This window comes from Larimichthys crocea, chromosome III (assembly GCF_000972845.2).
Source record: "Larimichthys crocea isolate SSNF chromosome III, L_crocea_2.0, whole genome shotgun sequence".
NCBI classification, from domain to species: domain Eukaryota; kingdom Metazoa; phylum Chordata; class Actinopteri; family Sciaenidae; genus Larimichthys; species Larimichthys crocea.
In genome coordinates, this window is record NC_040013.1 from 3,383,970 (window position 1) to 3,403,585 (window position 19,616).

General features: G+C 42.0%; 2 protein-coding genes and 1 long non-coding RNA gene across 4 annotated transcripts in view; 2 read left to right on the top strand and 1 right to left on the bottom strand.

The window, feature by feature from the left end:
* Nucleotides 1–591: 591 nt before the first annotated feature.
* Nucleotides 592–19,616, top strand: part of LOC109137810 (hibernation-specific plasma protein HP-55) — a 20,158-nt gene continuing 1,133 nt past the window's right edge. Inside the window, exons 1-6 of one of the 2 annotated variants that reach the window (XM_027277741.1) lie at nucleotides 592–690; nucleotides 1,119–1,746; nucleotides 1,821–1,891; nucleotides 1,998–2,191; nucleotides 2,279–2,426; nucleotides 2,508–2,698. In XM_027277741.1, coding sequence (XP_027133542.1) covers nucleotides 1,125–1,746; nucleotides 1,821–1,891; nucleotides 1,998–2,191; nucleotides 2,279–2,426; nucleotides 2,508–2,698 — 1,226 coding nt within the window. In that variant the 5' untranslated portion in view covers nucleotides 592–690; nucleotides 1,119–1,124. Of the gene's footprint in view, nucleotides 691–1,118; nucleotides 1,747–1,820; nucleotides 1,892–1,997; nucleotides 2,192–2,278; nucleotides 2,427–2,507; nucleotides 2,762–19,616 lie in introns of those variants that run through there. The other variant, XM_027277740.1, reaches the window with a different exon arrangement.
* LOC104930652 (hibernation-specific plasma protein HP-55) overlaps nucleotides 3,972–19,616 on the top strand; it is a 16,786-nt gene continuing 1,141 nt past the window's right edge. Inside the window, exons 1-3 of the mRNA XM_027277742.1 lie at nucleotides 3,972–4,080; nucleotides 4,517–5,144; nucleotides 5,219–5,289. Coding sequence (XP_027133543.1) covers nucleotides 4,526–5,144; nucleotides 5,219–5,289 — 690 coding nt within the window. The 5' untranslated portion in view covers nucleotides 3,972–4,080; nucleotides 4,517–4,525. The remainder of the gene's footprint in view (nucleotides 4,081–4,516; nucleotides 5,145–5,218; nucleotides 5,290–19,616) is intronic.
* Nucleotides 12,784–15,103, bottom strand: LOC113745625 (uncharacterized). The gene is made up of 3 exons (XR_003462262.1): nucleotides 14,851–15,103; nucleotides 14,710–14,780; nucleotides 12,784–12,810 (listed from the first exon to the last, which is right to left on the bottom strand). It is a non-coding gene; the product is annotated as an uncharacterized LOC113745625 (long non-coding RNA).

The following is a 19,616-nucleotide window of genomic DNA, read 5'->3' on the forward strand; positions in this document are numbered from 1 at the left end:
TGTGATCATTTATTCCTCTCACCGTTTTATCCAAAGTGAAATATTTAGCTCTATACAGATAGTGGCTGCATGGACGCACACTCCTTACATCTGCTCACCAACATTCAGGTCTTTAAATGGACTTATTTTGATGTAAGAGCATAACACAGGCCTCTGAAGGCTTCATACAGCCTCAGTATAATACGAGACACCACTTAAGACTGAGTCTTTCTCAGACTTTCAAACAAACCACCGTGTACCATCGCAGAAAACATTTGTCTTTCCAAGGACGACCATTTGGACAGAGGTTAAAATCCAGCAGCATAGATCGACTCTGTTCAACTACAGACAGTTAAGCAGGAGGCCGGTTCATTTGGTAGAAAAGCGATACTCCTGATCCACACACGACGTATCAGGCTGATGTCGAAACGAGAATATTTCAGGAAATTCAAAACTTATTCTAAATAACATTCCAGCAAAATCTTAATTTAATATTTCAGCTCAGAGGACACAGTCAACATCGGTGAGGAACATTTGTTCGTCAGTTCAGTGGACAAATGCAGAGGCTGAACAAACACAGCAGGGGAGCAAATACAAAGTTCAGCTAGAGAATAAACAAAGCCAAAGTTCGGTTGCTCTGATCAGTCTCATATAAAGGAGCATCTCCCTCTGCACAGTCTGTGCTTTCCTGGACAGACACTGAACCAGAAGGTAAGAATCAGATGAACTGATCTGCCAGCACTTAGTTTGTCATTTGACTTTTTTGAGTTTGAGATGTAACGATGCAAACACAAACTTGAAATTCTTCAACCAGACATGTGAAGGGACTCGTTATCCACATTTTGGAGCCTCAATTAATGTGTTGCTGTGATTTCAAACCATGATTTTGGCCCACATAAAACCAACAAGAAGGGCTCGGAAAAAAAAGAAAAGAAATCATGAAACCTGTAACAACCAAAACTGTCCCAATGTTGGCATGAAATGTTTTGTGCAGGAGCCTGTCGCTCATAGTTGGAAAAAGACTTTCAGGGGCTTTAAAGCGACACATTTATTGTAAGCTGTAAGAAAATCGATATTTGCAATAGCAAACATTGTGTAACCAAAATAAACATTCCTGCACTTTTGAACTTTTGTTGTAGTCTGCAATGATGCATGCAGCCCTGGGTATCTGGATCTTATCAGCAGTGATCTGTGTGGGGAGAGGCGACCACCATCATGGAGATCAAGACACTGCACTCGACAACAGCGCCAACAGCGTCTCACTGGTGGCTGCAGCGAACAAAGAGTTTGCCTTCCGTCTGTACAGCCAGCTAGCAGCTCATGCTGACTCGCAAGGCAAGAATATCTTCTTCTCCCCATCAAGTGTGTCTGTTGCCTTGGCTACTTTGTCCGTAGGAGCACGGGAGGAGACCCACAAGCAGATTTTCAGTGGTCTGGGTTTCAACAGCACCCTACTGACACAGGCAGATGTAAATCAGGCCTTTCACACTCTCCTCGAAAAGGCAAACAAGACATCTGGAGAAGACACCAGTGAAGGCACCGCTGTGTTCGTGGACGACAACTTCAAGCCACGGCCTGAGTTCCTGGAAACCTTGAAGCAGTCCTACTTTGCAGATGGGTTCACTGTTGACTTTGCCAATGCTGCAGACAGTGCCAATACCATCAACGAGTACGTGAAAGGGAAGACCAATGGGAAGATAGAAGAGCTGGTCAGCAACCCGGATCCAATGACAGTCATGTATCTCATCAGCTACATCTACTACAAAGGTACACGTGAGGATTGTTTGGTTTGTTGGCTCAAAAAGTTTTAAGTTTTAATTCTGCTCATCCTCGTCAAACAGGAAAGTGGGCGACTCCATTTGAACCCGAGCTCACCAAGGAGGACACATTCACAGTGGACGAGAACACCAAGGTTCAAAGTTTATTCATTTATTCATTACTATGCATCATTCTTCATCTTTCATACTGTGTGTCTTTTCACATTGAGGGGACTTCATGCTAAAATTGTCATTTTCCAGGTTCAAGTCCAGATGATGAATAAGGAGAAGAGATTTGATATCTATTACGACCAGGCGATCAACACATCGGTCCTCCACCTCCCCTTCAACAGCTCCTACTCCATGCTGCTGATGTTGCCTGATGACATGGCAACACTGGAGAAAGCAATTTGCCCGAGTCATGTCACCAGATGGTTGAAGTGGATGAAGTCCAGGTTGGTTAGAATCTAAATTCTTGTTGTCTGACATAAACTATTGATCTTTGTCCTGTCAGGTCAATCACTGTCTCACTTTTCTTTCAGGACGTACGACGTATATATTCCAAAGTTCTCCATCAAGACTTCCTACACACTGAATGATGTGTTGACTGCAATGGGAATGACAGACATGTTTACTGAACGTGCAGATTTGAGCGGCATTGCACAGGATCAAAAACTGACAGTCTCAGAGGTAAGGATGGTTATTGCACACATATTTCCTTCTCTGTATTCGGTCCACCGTCTGTCTCACTCTGCCTCCATCGCTCCTTAGGTTGTTCACCAAGCTACCCTGGATGTGGACGAGGCTGGAGCCACCGCTGCAGCTGCTACAGGCATCGGCATCACACTTATGTCCTTCCGCCATGTCCCTGTCTTGAAGTTCGATCGTCCATTCATGGTCATGATCATTGAACGCAACACAGAAGACATCCTCTTCATGGGCAAGATTGTCAACCCCAAAATCTGATGGAACAAACACTTGTACAGCTGTTGCATCACGTATAAAATAAAAATGACAAAAACATTTGTGCTGTGGTCTCTTGCTATGATTGATTGTTTTTATTTTAGTTTTTGAAGGTAAAATAATAATAAACAGATATTAGTATAACATAATGTTTTATGACAAATACAATAAATTCAGGGACTGTGGAGATTTTTTTTAAAGTTGTCCTGTCACATTTTTTAATCACTCTCCTCTTTGACTGAGTGTTTTAACCAGTCATATGAGGGGTGGGACTGCACCATTGTACTTTATTATAACACATATTCAATTGATGGTATTTTCTATAGAAAGTAAAGTACTTCACATTATAGTGTATTAGTACAATGTATACTGTACATTTGAGTACAGTACAATCGGAGTCAGAGTCCATTAAATTTGATGTTTAAAATCCAGTTTAATTTCAGGTACTTTCCACGGTGGCTTTGCTGGTTTCAGTGTAGCTTTTATTATTCAAAAATGTGGAGATCGGTTTAGTTTCAGTGAACTTTATAACCTACAAAGCGACACATTGTACTTTTTTCTTCACTACATTAATCGAACTGTTCAAATGATCCAAATAATAATTATTTGTGGTCGCAAATAAAAGTAATTAATTCAGATTTTCTCCCATTAATCAGGTCATGACCTCTCAGATTTATCTTGTGACTGATTGAAGGGATGGATGGATGGATGGATTGGATGGATGGATGGATGGATGAAGATGTCAGTGGTGACTAAACTCAATAAATTATTATAACAGATAATCAGCGATTTGTCTTTCCAAGGACCACCATTTGGACAGAGGTTAAAATCCTGCAGCACAGACCGACTCTGTTCAACTACGTACGGTTACGCAGGAGGCAGGTTTATTCGTATTAAGAAGATTTTTTGTTGTTCTTGAATCCTGAACAGAACCAGTTCAAGAATCAGAGTTCATTTGGTAGAAAAGTAGTACTCCTGAACTTCTTCGGTGTCGTGCCCATTTCAATGCAGTGTTTCCAGACACCTCTCTAGGAAATCATCTACAAATCACAGTACCTTTTTTTGTTTGTTTCTTGATTTTTTTGGACTGGAAGTTTTCTTAAAAACTTTAGAAAGCAATGTTGGATATATCCAAACCCCCTGCTCAGAAAGAGTTAATTGACCTAAGCTCACCTGATCTAGCAGTGTTTGAATTGGAAAGACCTTTCTTTACTGGCAAAGCCATCATCAGCCATGCAGAAGTGTGGCCAAGGCTTTCGGGAATACAAAGTTGAGACAGAGAACAAACAAAGCCAAAGTTTGGTTGCTCTGATCAGTCTTATATAAAGGGGCATCTTCTCTGTACAGTCTCTGGTTCCCTCGACAGACACTGAACCAGAAGGTAAGAATCAGATGAACTGTTTTAGCAATTCCTGTTTGTTGTTTGAGATGTAACTGTGCACACTCAATCTTGAAATTCTTTAATCAGAACTGTGAATATTCTCCTCTTATTCTCCTCTGGAGCCTCAATCAATGTGTTGTTGTAATTTCAGTAATTTAGAATTAAAAACTAAAAACAAACCATTAAATAGTCTCAACTTAAAATGCAAAAATCAACCAAAAAACACCTTTACATGTAATTTTTAAAAAATGTAGCTGTCCCAATGTTGGCATGAATGATTTGTTAAAGCAGGAGCCTGTCGCTCATAGTTGGAAAAAGACTTTCAGGGCCTTTAAAGCGACACATTTATTGTAAGCTATAAGAAAATCAATATTTGCAATAGCAAACATTGTGTAACCCAAATAAACATTCCTGCACTTTTGAACTTTTGTCATAGTCTGCAATAATGCATGCAGCCCTGGGTATCTGGATCTTGTCAGCAGTGATCTGTGTGGGGAGAGGCGACCACCATCATGGAGATCAAGACACTGCACTCGACAACAGCGCCAACAGCGTCTCACTGGTGGCTGCAGCGAACAAAGAGTTTGCCTTCCGTCTGTACAGCCAGTTAGCAGCTCATGCTGACTCGCAAGGCAAGAATATCTTCTTCTCCCCATCAAGTGTGTCTGTTGCCTTGGCTACTTTGTCCGTAGGAGCACGGGAGGAGACCCACAAGCAGATTTTCAGTGGTCTGGGTTTCAACAGCACCCTACTGACACAGGCAGATGTAAATCAGGCCTTTCACACTCTCCTCGAAAAGGCAAACAAGACATCTGGAGAAGACACCAGTGAAGGCACCGCTGTGTTTGTGGACGACAACTTCAAGCCACGGCCTGAGTTCCTGGAAACCTTGAAGCAGTCCTACTTTGCAGATGGGTTCACTGTTGACTTTGCCAATGCTGCAGACAGTGCCAATACCATCAACGAGTACGTGAAAGGGAAGACCAATGGGAAGATAGAAGAGCTGGTCAGCAACCCGGATCCAATGACAGTCATGTATCTCATCAGCTACATCTACTACAAAGGTACACGTGAGGATTGTTTGGTTTGTTGGCTCAAAAAGTTTTAAGTTTTAATTCTGCTCATCCTCGTCAAACAGGAAAGTGGGCGACTCCATTTGAACCCGAGCTCACCAAGGAGGACACATTCACAGTGGACGAGAACACCAAGGTTCAAAGTTTATTCATTTATTCATTATTATGCATCATTCTTCATCTTTCATACTGTGTGTCTTTTCACATTGAGGGGACTTCATGCTAAAATTGTCATTTTCCAGGTTCAAGTCCAGATGATGAATAAGGAGAAGAGATTTGATATCTATTACGACCAGGCGATCAACACATCGGTCCTCCACCTCCCCTTCAACAGCTCCTACTCCATGCTGCTGATGTTGCCTGACGACATGGCAACACTGGAGAAAGCAATTTGCCCGAGTCATGTGTAAATAACTCGTCATGCTTTAATACAACAGCTCCCTGCACCATGTGCTGTTTGTTCTGGAGCCAGAGCAGAGATAAAAACAGATGCCAGTTGGAGTCGGGACATGCAGAAGCCGCTCACCCTCAGGATGCCTCATGCATGAAGGTGTCTCCCCCCAGGGAGTACACTCTGGAGCTCCTCCAGACACTTTACGAATGCGCTCCCTGGCAGACATACAGAAGACACTGTAAATCCTCATTGTTGATAATCCATCTAATTCAAATTTATTTTGTCAGATTCGTTTGTGTGCACACACTTTTGACTAAAGCCAGACACTGGGTGGCGTGGTAAGAGAAATAGTTTCGCGAAGGGCAGCGTTTGCAGAAAATATCGGCAATGTGTTACAGACGAATTAAGTGAGCAGCATGGTGTTGCATGGGCTCAGGAAACTGTCACAGATAGACGGGGAAATTAGTCTCTTGCAGAATAAGATAGGAGGGGAAACGGTGAAAAGATTTGTGGCGGCTGAGGAAAGATAGACACATAAGCTGCCCACAATGTGTCAAAAACTACACAGTGAATTACTTGTCCAGGCCGATGAACCTAAGACAGACACAGTGAAGGAAAGTATCTGTCTGGAATCTCTTTTTGGTCACAGAAATTCGAAGGATCATAACTGTGTGTGACCTGTAATCCAAATCTGGATTTACACTCATTCCTTTTAGTTGGATGAAAAGTGAAGTATTAAAAGCAGTTTTTGAGGGGATCTGCACCCACCTGTCTTCTGTCAGGCTCATTAGGATCCTTCCCTCAGTGGAAAACACAATGAAGGACATCCGCAACTGTGGACTGAGGAAGAGAGACAGAGAGAGAAAGAGAAAAATATTCTCTGTTAGATCGTTACTACTTACATGTTTTCCACAGAGCTTGACCAATTGTTTTGTTTTTACCTGAGAATTTGTGAGCTAGATGTTCTACAAAGTAGTAGATTTCGGTCCAGTGATTCTGCACACTCCAGATCTTGAGAATAGAAAAGACAAAGGAACGTGAGAATGCATATTTCAACCACGCTGTGCATCTAAAACCACATGACGTCTTCTCTGTAATTATGTAAAGTGTTGTCAAATTAACAATAGACTGGTGGACAGGTTATGAAAGAATGGGCCCTGGGTACAAGACATAATCAAAAGTTTCCCATTCTTACATAGGAGCAACAATCCCAGACTAAAAGAGACACAAAATGACAACATTGGACAGCTTCTTTGTAGTCACTCTGTGTATCTCTGTGGTTGCTTGTTGTTTTTTTTGTAGTAGTAGTTTTTGTCCCTTTGTAGTCATTTTGTGTGTGCTTGTGGTGGTGTTGCGTCTCTTTATTTGTAGTGTTATGTCTCTTTTGTAGTCACTGTGGTATCATGGCTGTTTTGTGTTTTCTTTGTAGTTGTTTTGTAGCCTGTAGGGTTAGAGCTGCATACGTTTGTTGCCATTCTGCATCTTTGTAGTCACTTTGCATATCTTTGTTGCTATTTTTGCATATCTTGGTTGCCATTCTCATATCTTTGTTGCTATTTTTACATGTCTTTGTAGTCATTTTGCACGTCTTTGTTGCCATTCTGCATCTTTGAGTCACTTTGCATATCTTTGTTGCCATTCTGCACTCTTTGTAGTCACTTTGCATATCTTTGTTGCCATTCGGCACTTCTTTGTAGTCACTTTGCATATCTTGTGGTGCTATTTTTTTGCATATCTTTGTTGCCATTCTGCATACTTTGTTGCTATTTTACATGTCTTTGTAGTCATTTGCACGTCTTTGTTGCCATTCGGCATCTTTGTAGTAGTTTTGTGTCTCAACTATCATTTTACATCTTTGCCCAATCCCTCCTGGGCCCCTGGATCCTGCCCAGTAGGTCCAGTATGCCGTCTATGGAATAGATGTTTGAAGGGAAAAGGAGACCGGGGAGAGCCGGTGAGTAAATCTCTGGCAGCACATGTGATTTCTGCTGCGAAGTAGCATGACGTAGTAGTTTCAGATTACCGGTAACATCTTTATAATGTTGCAATTATATCAGTGTGCGTCGGGGTAGCAATCAGCTCATGCAATCAGCTACACAACTAGGTCAGTGTGGATGTTAACTGTTTGCACTCTTTGCTAGGAGAGGAGAAAACTTCTCAGTGGAGTTATTATCATCTAATCCGACTGTAATTATCGATAGATAACAATAACTTTCAACTAAACTCTGTTTTTATAACCCCACAACCTCCCCCGGCATCATTCTGAAAACACCTACGGTATGTTCCATGTTACCATGACACAAGTCCCGCACCAAAGCGCCAGCCAACAGGCTGAAACACTGGAACATCTGGACGTAATGAGAAAGGGGCAGAGCAACCTTGGAGAAGAGAGAAGAGAGGAGAAGGAAGATCAGGCAGATACTGCAAGAGGACAGGTGAGGGCAGGTGGAGGACATCCCGCAGAAAGCAACGGAAAAACAATTAAGATCCCACCTGGAGAAAAGACAGTGAAAAGAAAAGGGAAAGGAACAGCTAATGCAGTGAGCTAAATGCGGTCAAAATCAAACATGTAACATAATCTGAGTTGTTAAAACATGGCTCACGCGAACAATTACTCTATACACAAGTGCCTAATTTCCCCTCAGAGAAACAGCAGTGCTGGAGCTGGCACTGACATGTGCGCGTAGGACAACTGGAAAATCCATCACCATCTCTGGAGGGAGAGCTACACGGAGCAGGGGTAATGGCAGATTGTAATCCTCCACTCCCATGATTGGAGTGATGGATGTTGTTGACCTAGTTGTCAAACATTTTGGCAAAAAAAAGTAAAAAAAAAAAGGCAGGGTAGTTTTAGGTCAGATTCGCAAAACACAAATGTCATAAGGTAAGTATTCTGTTACAGTCCAAAGCAACAGCCCTGGGGTGGGGTTAATTGTCAGTGCCAGAGGGGCTGTGTGCATATGCATCTGCAGCATAAAGTGCTTTCCTTACAAACCCAGACAGGAAAACTCAGCTAAACACAGGTGACCCTTTTTAAAGAAACTGTTTTCACTTGAGCAGCTTTGCTGATGAGATCGCTTCATTCCTGTTCGAGCATGGAAATTAAACTCTTGCTACAAATCCATCTTGTATATCCTCCTGATAAGAAAAACACACCATACCATGCTTCATTAATATGTTACTGATAGGATCAGTAAAATGTTCATTTGGTGGCTTTGATCGGTGCCCATATCGAAAATATTTAAAGGAAATGCAGAGATCACCAAAAAAAACAGGTTAGATAAACATGTTTCTAAATCAAGACTCATGTCCAAAAAAACTTACAGAAAACATCCTGTGTTTATGCACTTGCTGAAAAACTGGCCCACATGATCTGTCCTGTTGATGTCCGCGATGAGCCCAAACACAACACACAGCTACAGCGCTGGTAATCTGTGCACCTCAGATGACTGATGAACGGGGGCACCACCTAAAACTCCACTAATCATCTCAGCTGTAGACATAATGCCAAGCTGAGGTCTATCAGAGCAATGCATCATCTTTTGCATCAATCCATTTCCCTGCATGACATGACACCAGGGGGCGTATCATAACAGAACTGGGAGTGACATCATGAAAACCATTTTGGCAGACGATGATGGGAGAAGTCTAGAGCAATATAGATAATGCTTATTAACTTCATGCATGAATATGTTGCATGATGCATGAAGTAGTATGGTGATAGCTTTTTTTTTAAAGCCCATCAGCAGAGACAGGTGAAATCTTCAAAGCATTGAAATTCAAAGGTATATATTGTTTCTCATAGATTTGAACAGAAAAAGCATTCACGTGTCATCACAAACCATCTATTCTTTTGGAAATGTGTGTCAGGTAACTCACTTGTCCAAAACAAAGTAAAGATCAAAGCCTCCAAAGCATGAGGACGACCCAGCCTGCCTCCTGTCCTGGTTCGGTCCAGCATTACAGCAGTAAAAACAACCAGGCAGCACCAAACACGACAACAGGAAACCAGGAGCTTCCACTCCAGCACGAAGGCATTATTCCAGTGAAGAAATCTCATACAGATGAGATGATGAATAAAAAACAACTTAAAAAAAAATAGGTTGATTAAAAAATAAAAAATAGTTGCAAAGTTAATCCTTGCAGATTCTCCTTTTCAATCCCATTGGTGTCTTCAGCAAAACAAAACAATAATCCAGAGGAGAGCAGTGAGTGCAAGCAGAGCCTGCAAAGCATGAGTGCTGTAGGTTCTCTCGTGCTGTGGGACCTTCTCATCATGCACACAGATGAGAAGAGCCCACGACCTCCCACTCTGCTGCTTTTTTGTTAATGACAAGGCCATGCAACAGATCCTCAGACCTGGGTTGCAAAACTCCCTTGTACCTCTCTCTCTCTCCTTCCTTCTCTCTCTCTGTCTGAAGAGAAAGAAAGTGATGAAGACAGTACATAAAAGCACCAGCATCTCCTAGATTGTCCTGCCACCTGCTGGTGATAAATAGCTGGTGGCTGCTTTTTGAACCATTTGAAACAATCCATGACTGCCTGCACTGCCTTTGTGAAGCATATTGTGTTCAGTTTTTTGGAGAAACTGTGTCAAAACGTGCTGACTCATCTCTCTATGTTAGTTTGTTGGTTGGATTATTGGGATATTCATCACATGTACAACAGGGAGGCCAGAAAATTACAAAACAGATCTCATGGGTATAACAGTTGAGATTTATTTGGTACATATGCACAAAAGCAAACAAAGTGAAGGCTGATTATCTGTTGGGAATATAATAATTTAAGAAACAAACAAAGTGAAAACTGTTGGTTTAAGAAATCTGTGGTTCAATACAGAAAAATAGGTTTGCACACAAAAGGTTGATGGTTATATCTACTCAGAGAAATATACCAATGTGTGTCTGGTTGTAACGGTTATACTCCGTTTATCTTAATTGGTTCCATGTCATTACTAATTCTCCTTTCATTTCAGATCCCACCTTTAAGCAGGTAGACACCTCCCTTGTGTCCGGATTGTATAGCACCGACGGCAGACCACAGTAGTGAGTCTACAGCACGTGTGTTTCTAACACCTGACACCACAGACTTCAGCTACTGCACAGAGCCTGCCGCTTCAGAAGTGTCTGATGACTCTGGCAATAGTAGGATGTACAGCGGCGGAGAGGAGACCGAGTACAGGGCAACAGTGCAGAACTTTGTTACATGGTGTGAGCTAAACCATCTACAGCTCAATGTGACAAAGACCAAGGAGCTGGTAGTGGACCTGAGGAGGAAAAAAACAGAGGTAACCCCTATCTCCATTCGGGGGGCCTCGGTGGACAGGTGTGTGCTGGGGCAGCGGTTTGAAGGTAGCTGAAGCCAACAGGATTAACAGACTTGTTTGTAAGGCCGGTGATGTTGTGGGGGTGCAGATGGACTCACTGACTGTGGTGTTGGAAAGGAGGATGCTGTCTAAGGTGCAGGATAGACTCTGGACTGCTGGACAGACTCAGGAGCACCTTCAGCCAGAGACTGCTGGTACCAAGATGCTCCACAGAGAGACACAACAAGTCTTTCTTACCTGTGAGCATCAGCCTGTACAACTCCTCACTAAATTCCAACTAAACTCTGTATAAGGCTTTGATTTAAATCTTGCACAGTTCACTGTTACTTGTTTTTAATCTACTGTTACTGGTTCTATTTAACTGCTACTTATAGTGGATATAGTGTGTATATATTGTTTAAAATAGGATATCTATAGGGTTATTGTTAAAGTTTGTTTTCTTACTACTGTTTCTTGCTATCACTTACCGTTTGGAAGCTGCGATAACAAAAACATTTTCCCTACGGGGATTAATAAAGTACTTCTGATTCTGATTCTGATTCTGATTGCTTCCGTGCAATCAGCTCTTTCCCTCACCTGGTTTTCCCCGCCCATCTCCCACCTGCAGCCCATTTGCTCATTAGCCCCTCAGTGTAATATACTAGTCCATTTCCACTTGATCCGGCCAGATTGTTCTGTTACGTTTGCTGGTACTGGCAAGGAGAACCCAAAAGCGTTGAAGCTCCTTGTGTGTGGGTGGAGTTGGCCAGACAGTAACTGCCTTGGTCTTGGCCGGGTCCATCCGGATGTTGCCAGCGTGATGATGAAACCCAAGAAAGATACTTCTGAGGTGTGAAACTCACATTCTCTGCTTAACAAATAGCTGGTTCTCCAAGAGCCTCTGGAGGACTTGACGGAGGTACCTGGGAGGAGGTCCTGAAGAACGCTTTTAGGTTCTCTTTGCCAGTACCAGCAAACATGACACTGGTGTGTGTGTGTGTATTATATAGTAAAGTAAAGTAAAGTTCATTTACCAACTTATGATATTGTAGAATGATGAAACCCTCAAATGTGATAGGATAACTTTAAAAAATGTCCATATTCCCTGAATGTATTATATTTGTTATAAAACATGTATGTTATAATACTGTTGATTATTATTTTACCTTCAAAAATAAAAACAATCATAGCAAGACACCATAGTACGCATGTATTATATGTAATGCAACAGCTGTACTTCTGTAGACAAAGTGTTTGTTCCATCAGATTTTGGGGTTGACAATCTTGCCATGAAGAGGATGTCTTCGTGTTTGCGTTCAATGATCAGGACCATGAATGGACGGTTGAACTTCAAGACAGGGACATGTTGGATGGACATAAATGCGATGCGGATGCCTGTAGCAGCTGCAGCGGTGGCTCCGGCCTCGTCCACATCCAGGGTAGCTTGGTGAACAACCTAGGGAGCGATGGAGGCAGAGTGAGACAGACGGTGGACCGAATACAGGGAAGGAAATATGTGTGCAATAACCATCCTACCTCTGAGACTGTCAGTTTTTGACCGTGGCAATGCCGCTCAAATCTGCACGTTCAGTAAACATCTGTCATTCCCATTGCAGTCAACACATCATTCAGTGTGTAGGAAGTCTTGATGGAGAACTTTGGAATAATACGTCGTACATCCTGAAAGAAAAGGAGACAGTGATTGATCTGACAGGACAAAGATGAATAGTTTGTTAAACAACAAGAATTTAGATTCTAACCAACCAGGTCTCCATCGACTTCAACCATCTGGTGACATGACTAACTCGGGCAAATTGCTTTTCCAGTGTTGCCATGTCGTCAGGCAACATCAGCAGCATGGAGTAGGAGCGTTGAAGGGGAGGTGGAGGACCATGTGTTGATCGCCTGGTCGTAATAGATATCAAATCCTCCTCCTTATTCATCATCTGGACTTGAACCTGGAAAATGACAATTTTAACATGAAGTCCCTCAATGTGAAAAGACACACAGTAGGAAAGATGAAGAATGATGCATAACTAGAAAATTTCTAAAGAAATTTTGAGTGTGCGTGACTCTGGCCCCGTCTGCCCCATGCATTATTACTGACACTGCTCAGCAAATCAGTACTAGAAAATAAATTTTGAGAGTGACGAGTGGGCTGTTGCTGGGGGTCTGTATTCAAAATGCACACCTCAAACAGTCATTTTAACATGTTTATTTAGACACAAGGAAGCATCTAGCTGCGCTTACCGTGCTAGCAATTACCATTAGCATGTTATCATTAGCATGTTAACATTAGCATGTTACACTAGCCTGTTAACGCTGAAAGTCTTTTAGCATTATTGATTAGGCATGTTAACATTAGCATGTTACATTAGCATGTTTATCATTACATTTTACCATTACCATGTTAAACATGCAGCTGTTAACGTTGACACGCGAGCAGTTAGCATTAACATGTTAGCATGTTAACGTTAGCATTTTAGCATTAGCATGTTAGCATTTGTAGTGAGCATGATGTGTTAACACTGATGCGCAGCATTAGCATTAGCATGTTAGCATTAGCATGTTAGTATTAAATGTGTTAATTCCTAGTGGCTAATGTTAATTAGCATTAGCATGTGCATTACCATGTAGCATTAGCATGTTAGCATTATCATGTTAACGCTGATGCGCTAGCAGTTAGCATTAGCATGTTAGCATACATGTTAGTAATTAACAGGTGTTTAATCCTAGTGGCTAATGTTAATTAGCATTAGCATGTTAGCATTACCATGTTAGCATTAGCATGTTAACGCTGATGCGCTAGCAGTTAACATTAGCATGTTAAAATTAGCTGTTGAGAATCAACATGTTTTAATCCTAGTGGCTAGTGTAATTAGCAGTAATTTTGCATTGGTCGCTAATGTTTGCAAATAGCAGTGTCTTTACAGCTGCGCTAACGCTCTGCTGTCCTGTCTGCCATTTTACACAGACAGGTTCAAAATTAAGTGCCAAGAACGACTAAAAATGGCCACTCGGTTCTGTCTGCTGGCCCCTCCCCCCTCTCCTCCTTCACGCAGGCCTGAGGTTGCTAAGCAACCAGGACCAACTGTAATCAGGGGAGGAGTTATGCACCTGTTAGAATGTCACTTAGAGACTGAGAGAATGCTGAGAACTCCTCTCGAACAGGAAGGATTTCTGACCAAACCGTATTTCCCATCATTGAACCGGCTTAACCTGAGGGCAATGAGCCCTTCCTGATCGTTACATATTCGTTTTGTGTCGATAAATGAAGAAATGTGCCCTCAGGAGCAAGAGAGAGAAACGGTACTTCTGCCTTCCTCCAGAAAATTTCCCTCCTTTTTTAACATGGGAGTCTATGGGCTGAGGATGGGATTGCTGCCGCATCTTACGTTTCCCGCCAAAACTATATGTCTGACAGCTTTGGCAGGCGAATGTGAGTGAGCGACAAATTTTGCTACGTTTCTATGTATAAATCGTGTCTGTAGTGGGGCATTTGAGGCCACGGTAGTCGAATACGTTTTATTTTTTCACTGATCGTTCTCTCCCCTCTCCACTCTAGGATGACATCCTCACTCTAGCTTGGAAAGTTCTCTCTATACACACCCATTCATTTTTTGGCTTCGTTTTGTCGATTTTGGCAAAACCGTTGCCGAAGTCTTAGAAAAGTATAGCAATCGATTCCCGGCCGAGCGGTCGTTTGATAACCCGCTTTGTGTTGTCGACAAACTCTGGGAGGAGTAGGCGTGCAAAAAAGGGCTTGGCGGAAAGAATAATAATAAGCGCGGTGGATTAAACTACAGTGTTCGCCTTGCACGCACACTCAATAATGAATAAATGAATAAACTTTTAACCTTGGTGTTCTCGTCCACTGTGAATGTGTCCTCCTTGGTGAGCTCGGGTTCAAATGGAGTCGCCCACTTTCCTGTTTGCGAGGATGGCAGAATTAAACTTAAAACTTTTGAGCCAACAAACCAAACAATCCTCACGTGTACCTTTGTAGTAGATGTAGCTGATGAGATACATGACTGTCATTGGATCCGGTGCTGACATCTTCTATCTTCCCATTGGTCTTCCCTTTCACATACTCGTTGATGGTATTGGCACTGTCTGCAGCATTGGCAAAGTCAACAGTGAACCCATCTGCAAAGTAGGACTGCTTCAGGTTTCCAGGAACTCAGGCCGTGGCTTGAAGTTGTCGTCCACGAACACAGCGGTGCCTTCACTGGTGTCTTCTCCAGATGTCTTGTTTGCTTTTCGAGGAGAGTGTGAAGCCTGATTTACATCTGCCTGTGTCAGTAGGGTGCTGTTGAAACCCAGACCTTGAAATCTGCTTGTGGGTCTCCTCCCGTGCTCCTACGACAAAGTAGCCAGGCAACAGACACACTTGATGGGGAGAAGAGATATTCTTGCCTTGCGAGTCAGCATGAGCTGCTACTGGCTGTACAGACGGTAGGCAAACTCTTTGTTTCGCTGGCCACCAGTGAGACGCTGTTGGCGCTGTTGTCGAGTGCAGTGTCTTGATCTCCATGATGGTGGTCGCCTCTCCCCACACAGTCACTGCTGAAGATCCAGATACCCAGGGCTGCATGCATTATTGCCGACTAGACAAAGTTCAAAAGTGCAGGAATGTTTATTTGGTTACACCATGTTTGCTATTGCAAATATTGATTTTCTTATAGCTTACAATAAATGTGTCGCTTTAAAGCCCTGAAAGTCTTTTTCACACTATGAGCGACAGGCTCCTGCTTTAACAAATCATTCATGCCCCACATTGGGACAGCTACATTTTTAAAAAATTACATGTAAAGGTGTTTTTTGGTTGATTTTTGCATTTTAAGTTGAGACTATCTTAATGGTTTGTTTTTAGTTTTTAATTCTAAATTACTGAAATTACAAACACATCGATTGAGGCTCCAAAGGAGGATAAGAGAGAATATTCACAGTTCTGATTAAAGAATTTAAATGAGTGTGCACAGTTCATCTCAAACAACAAACACGAATTGCTAAAACAGTTCATCTGATTCTTACCTTCTGGTTCAGTGTCTGTCAGGGAACCAGAGACTGTACAAGAAGATGCCCTTTATATAAGACTGATCAGAGCAACCAAACTTTGCTTTGTTTGTTCTCTGTCTCAACTTTGTATTCCCGAAAGCCTTGGCCACACTTCTGCATGGCTGATGATGGCTTTGCCAGTAAAGAAAGGTCTTTCCATTCAAACACTGCTAGATCAGGTGAGCTTAGGTCAATTAACTCTTTCTGAGCAGGGGTTTGGATATATCCAACATTGCTTTCTAAAGTTTTTAAGAAACTTCCGTCCAAAAAAATCAAGAAAAACAAAAAAAGATAGAGAGGTGTCTGGAACACTGCGTTGGATGGGCACGACACCCAGAAGGTTCAGGAGTACTACTTTTCTACAAATGAACTCTGATTTTTGAACTGGTTCTGTTCAGATTCAAGAACAACAAAAAAATCTTCTTAATACGAAAAACCTGCCTCCTGCGTAACTGTACGTAGTTGAACAGAGTCGGCTGTGCTGCAGGATTTTAACCTCTGTCCAAATGGTGATCCTTGGAAGACAATCGCTGATTATCTGTTATAATAATTTATTGAGTTTAGTACCACCGACACTCATCCATCCATCCCTCCGCTCCATCCATCCATCCATCATCCTTCAATCAGTCACAAGTAAAATCTGAGAGGTCATGACCGATTAATGGGAGAAAATCTGAATTAATTCTTTTATTTGACCACAAATAATTATTATTTGGATCATTTGAACAGTTCGAAAATGTAGTGAAGAAAAAAGTACAATGTGTCGCTTTGTAGGTTATAAAGTTCACTGAAAACTAATGATCTCCACATTTTTGAATAATAAAAGCTACACTGAAACCAGCAAAGCCACCGTGGAAAGTACCTGAAATTAAACTGGTTTTAAACATCAAATTTAAGGACTCTGACTCCATTTTTACTGTACTTAAATGTACAGTATACATTGTACTAATACACTATAATGTGAAGTACTTACTTTCTATAGAAAATACCATCAATTGAATATGTGTTATAATAAAGTACAATGGTGCAGTCCCCCCCCTCATATGACTGGTTAAAACACTCAGTCAAAGGGGGTGATTAAAAAATGTGACAGGACAATTTAAAAAAAAATCTCCACAGTCCCTGAATTTATTGTATTTGTCATAAAACCTTATGTTTACTAATATCTGTTATTATTATTTTACCTTCAAAACTAAAATAAAAACAATCAATCATGCAAGGACCACAGCACAAATGTTTTTGTCATTTTTATTTTTATGATGCAACAGCTGTACAAGTGTTTGTTCCATCAGATTTTGGGGTTGACAATCTTGCCCATGAAGAGGATGTCTTCTGTGTTGGTTCAATGATCATGACCATGAATGGACGATCGAACTTCAAGACAGGGACATGGCGGAAGGACATAAGTGTGATGCCGATGCCTGTAGCAGCTGCAGCGGTGGCTCCGCCTCGTCCACCTCCAGGGTCTTGGTGAACAACCTAAGGAGCATGGAGGCAGAGTGGACAGACGGTGGACCGAATACAGAGAGGAAAATGTTGGGCAATAACCATCCTTACCTCTGAGACTGTCAGTTTTTGATCCTCTGCAATGCCGCTCAAATCTGCACGTTCAGTAAACATGTCTGTCCTTCCCATTGCAGTCAACACATCATTCAGTGTGTAGGAAGTCTTGATGGAGAACTTGGATAATATACGTCGTACGTCCTGAAAGAAAAGTGAGACGTGATTGATCTGACAGGACAAAGATAATAGTTTATGTAACAACAAGAATTTAGATTCTAACCCAACCTGGACTTCATCCACTTCAACCATCTGGTACATGACTCGGGCAAATTGCTTTCTCCAGTGTTGCCTGTCTCAGGCAACATCAGCAGCATGGGAGGAGCTGTTGAAGGGGAGGTGGAGGACCGATGTGTTGATCGCCTGGTCGTAAAGATATCAAATCTCTTCTCCTTATTCATCATCTGGACTTGAACCTGGAAAATGCAATTTTAACATGAAGTCCCCTCAATGTGAAAAGACACACAGTATGAAAGATGAAGAATGATGCATAATATGAATAAATGAATAACTTTGAACCTTGGTGTTCTCGTCCACTGTGAATGTGTCCTCCTTGGTGAGCTCGGGTTCAAATGGAGTCGCCCACTTTCCTGTTTGACGAGGATGAGCAGAATTAAAACTTAACTTTTTGAGCCAACAAACACACAATCCTCACTGTACCTTGTAGTAGATGTGCTGATGAGATACATGACTGTCATTGATCCGGGTGCTGACCAGCTCTTCTATCTTCCCATTGGTCTTCCCTTTCACTACTCGTTGATGGTATTGGCACTGTCTGCAGCATTGGCCAAGTCAACAGTGAACCCATCTGCAAAGTAGGACTGCTTCAAGGTTTCCAGGAACTCGGCCGTGGCTTGAAGTTGTCGTCCACGAACACAGCGTGCCTTCACTGGTGTCTTCTCCAGAAGTCTTGTTTGCCTTTTCGAGGAGAGTGTGAAAGGCCTGATTTACATCTGCCTGTGTCAGTAGGGTGCTGTTGAAACCCAGACCACTGAAAATCTGCTTGTGGGTCTCCTCCCGTGCTCCTACGGACAGTAGCCAAGGCAACAGACACACTTGATGGGGAGAAGAAGATTTCTTGCCTTGCGAGTCAGCCTGAGCTGCTAGCGGCTGTACGACGGAGGCAAACTTTGTTCGCTGCAGCCACCGTGAGACGCTGTTGGCGCTGTTGTCGAGTGCAGTGTCTTGATCTCCATGATGGTGGTCGCTCCTCCCCACACAGATCCCTGCTGAAAGATCCAGATACCCGGGCTGCATGCATCATTGCAGACTACACAAAAGTTCAAAAGTGCAGGATGTTTATTTTGGTTACACCATGTTTGCTTTGCAATATCGATTTTCTTACACTTACAATAAATGTGTCGCTTTAAAGCCCCTGAAAGTTTTTTCCAACTATGAGCGACAGGCTCCTGCACAAAACAAAAGTTCTTGGCACTTAATTTGAACCTGTCTGTGTAAAATGGCAGACAGAGACAGCAGAGCGTTAGCGCAAGCTGTAAAGACATGCTATTTGCAAACATTAGCGACCAATGCTAAAATTACTGCTAATTAACAATAGCCACTAGGAATTAAATACATGTTGATTACTAACATGCTAATTTTAACATGCTAATGCTAACTGCTAGCGCATCAGCGTTAACATGCTAATGCTAACATGGTAATGCTAACATGCTAATGCTAATTAACATTAGCCACTAGGAATTAAACACATGTTAATTACTAACATGTTAATGCTAACATGCTAATGCTAACTGCTAGCGCATCAGCGTTAACATGATAATGCTAACATGCTAATGCTAACATGGTAATGCTAACATGCTAATGCTAATTAACATTAGCCACTAGGAATTAAACACATGTTAATTACTAACATGCTAATGCTAACATGCTAATGCTAACTGCTAGCGCATCAGTGTTAACACATCATGCTAACATACAAATGCTAACATGCTAATGCTAAAATGCTAACGTTAACATGCTAACATGTTAATGCTAACTGCTAGCGTGTCAACGTTAACATGCTAATGTTAACATGGTAATGGTAACATGCTAATGATAACATGCTAATGCTAACATGCTAATGTTAACATGCTAATAATAACTGCTAACGCTTCAGCGTTAACATGCTAGTGTTAACATGCTAATG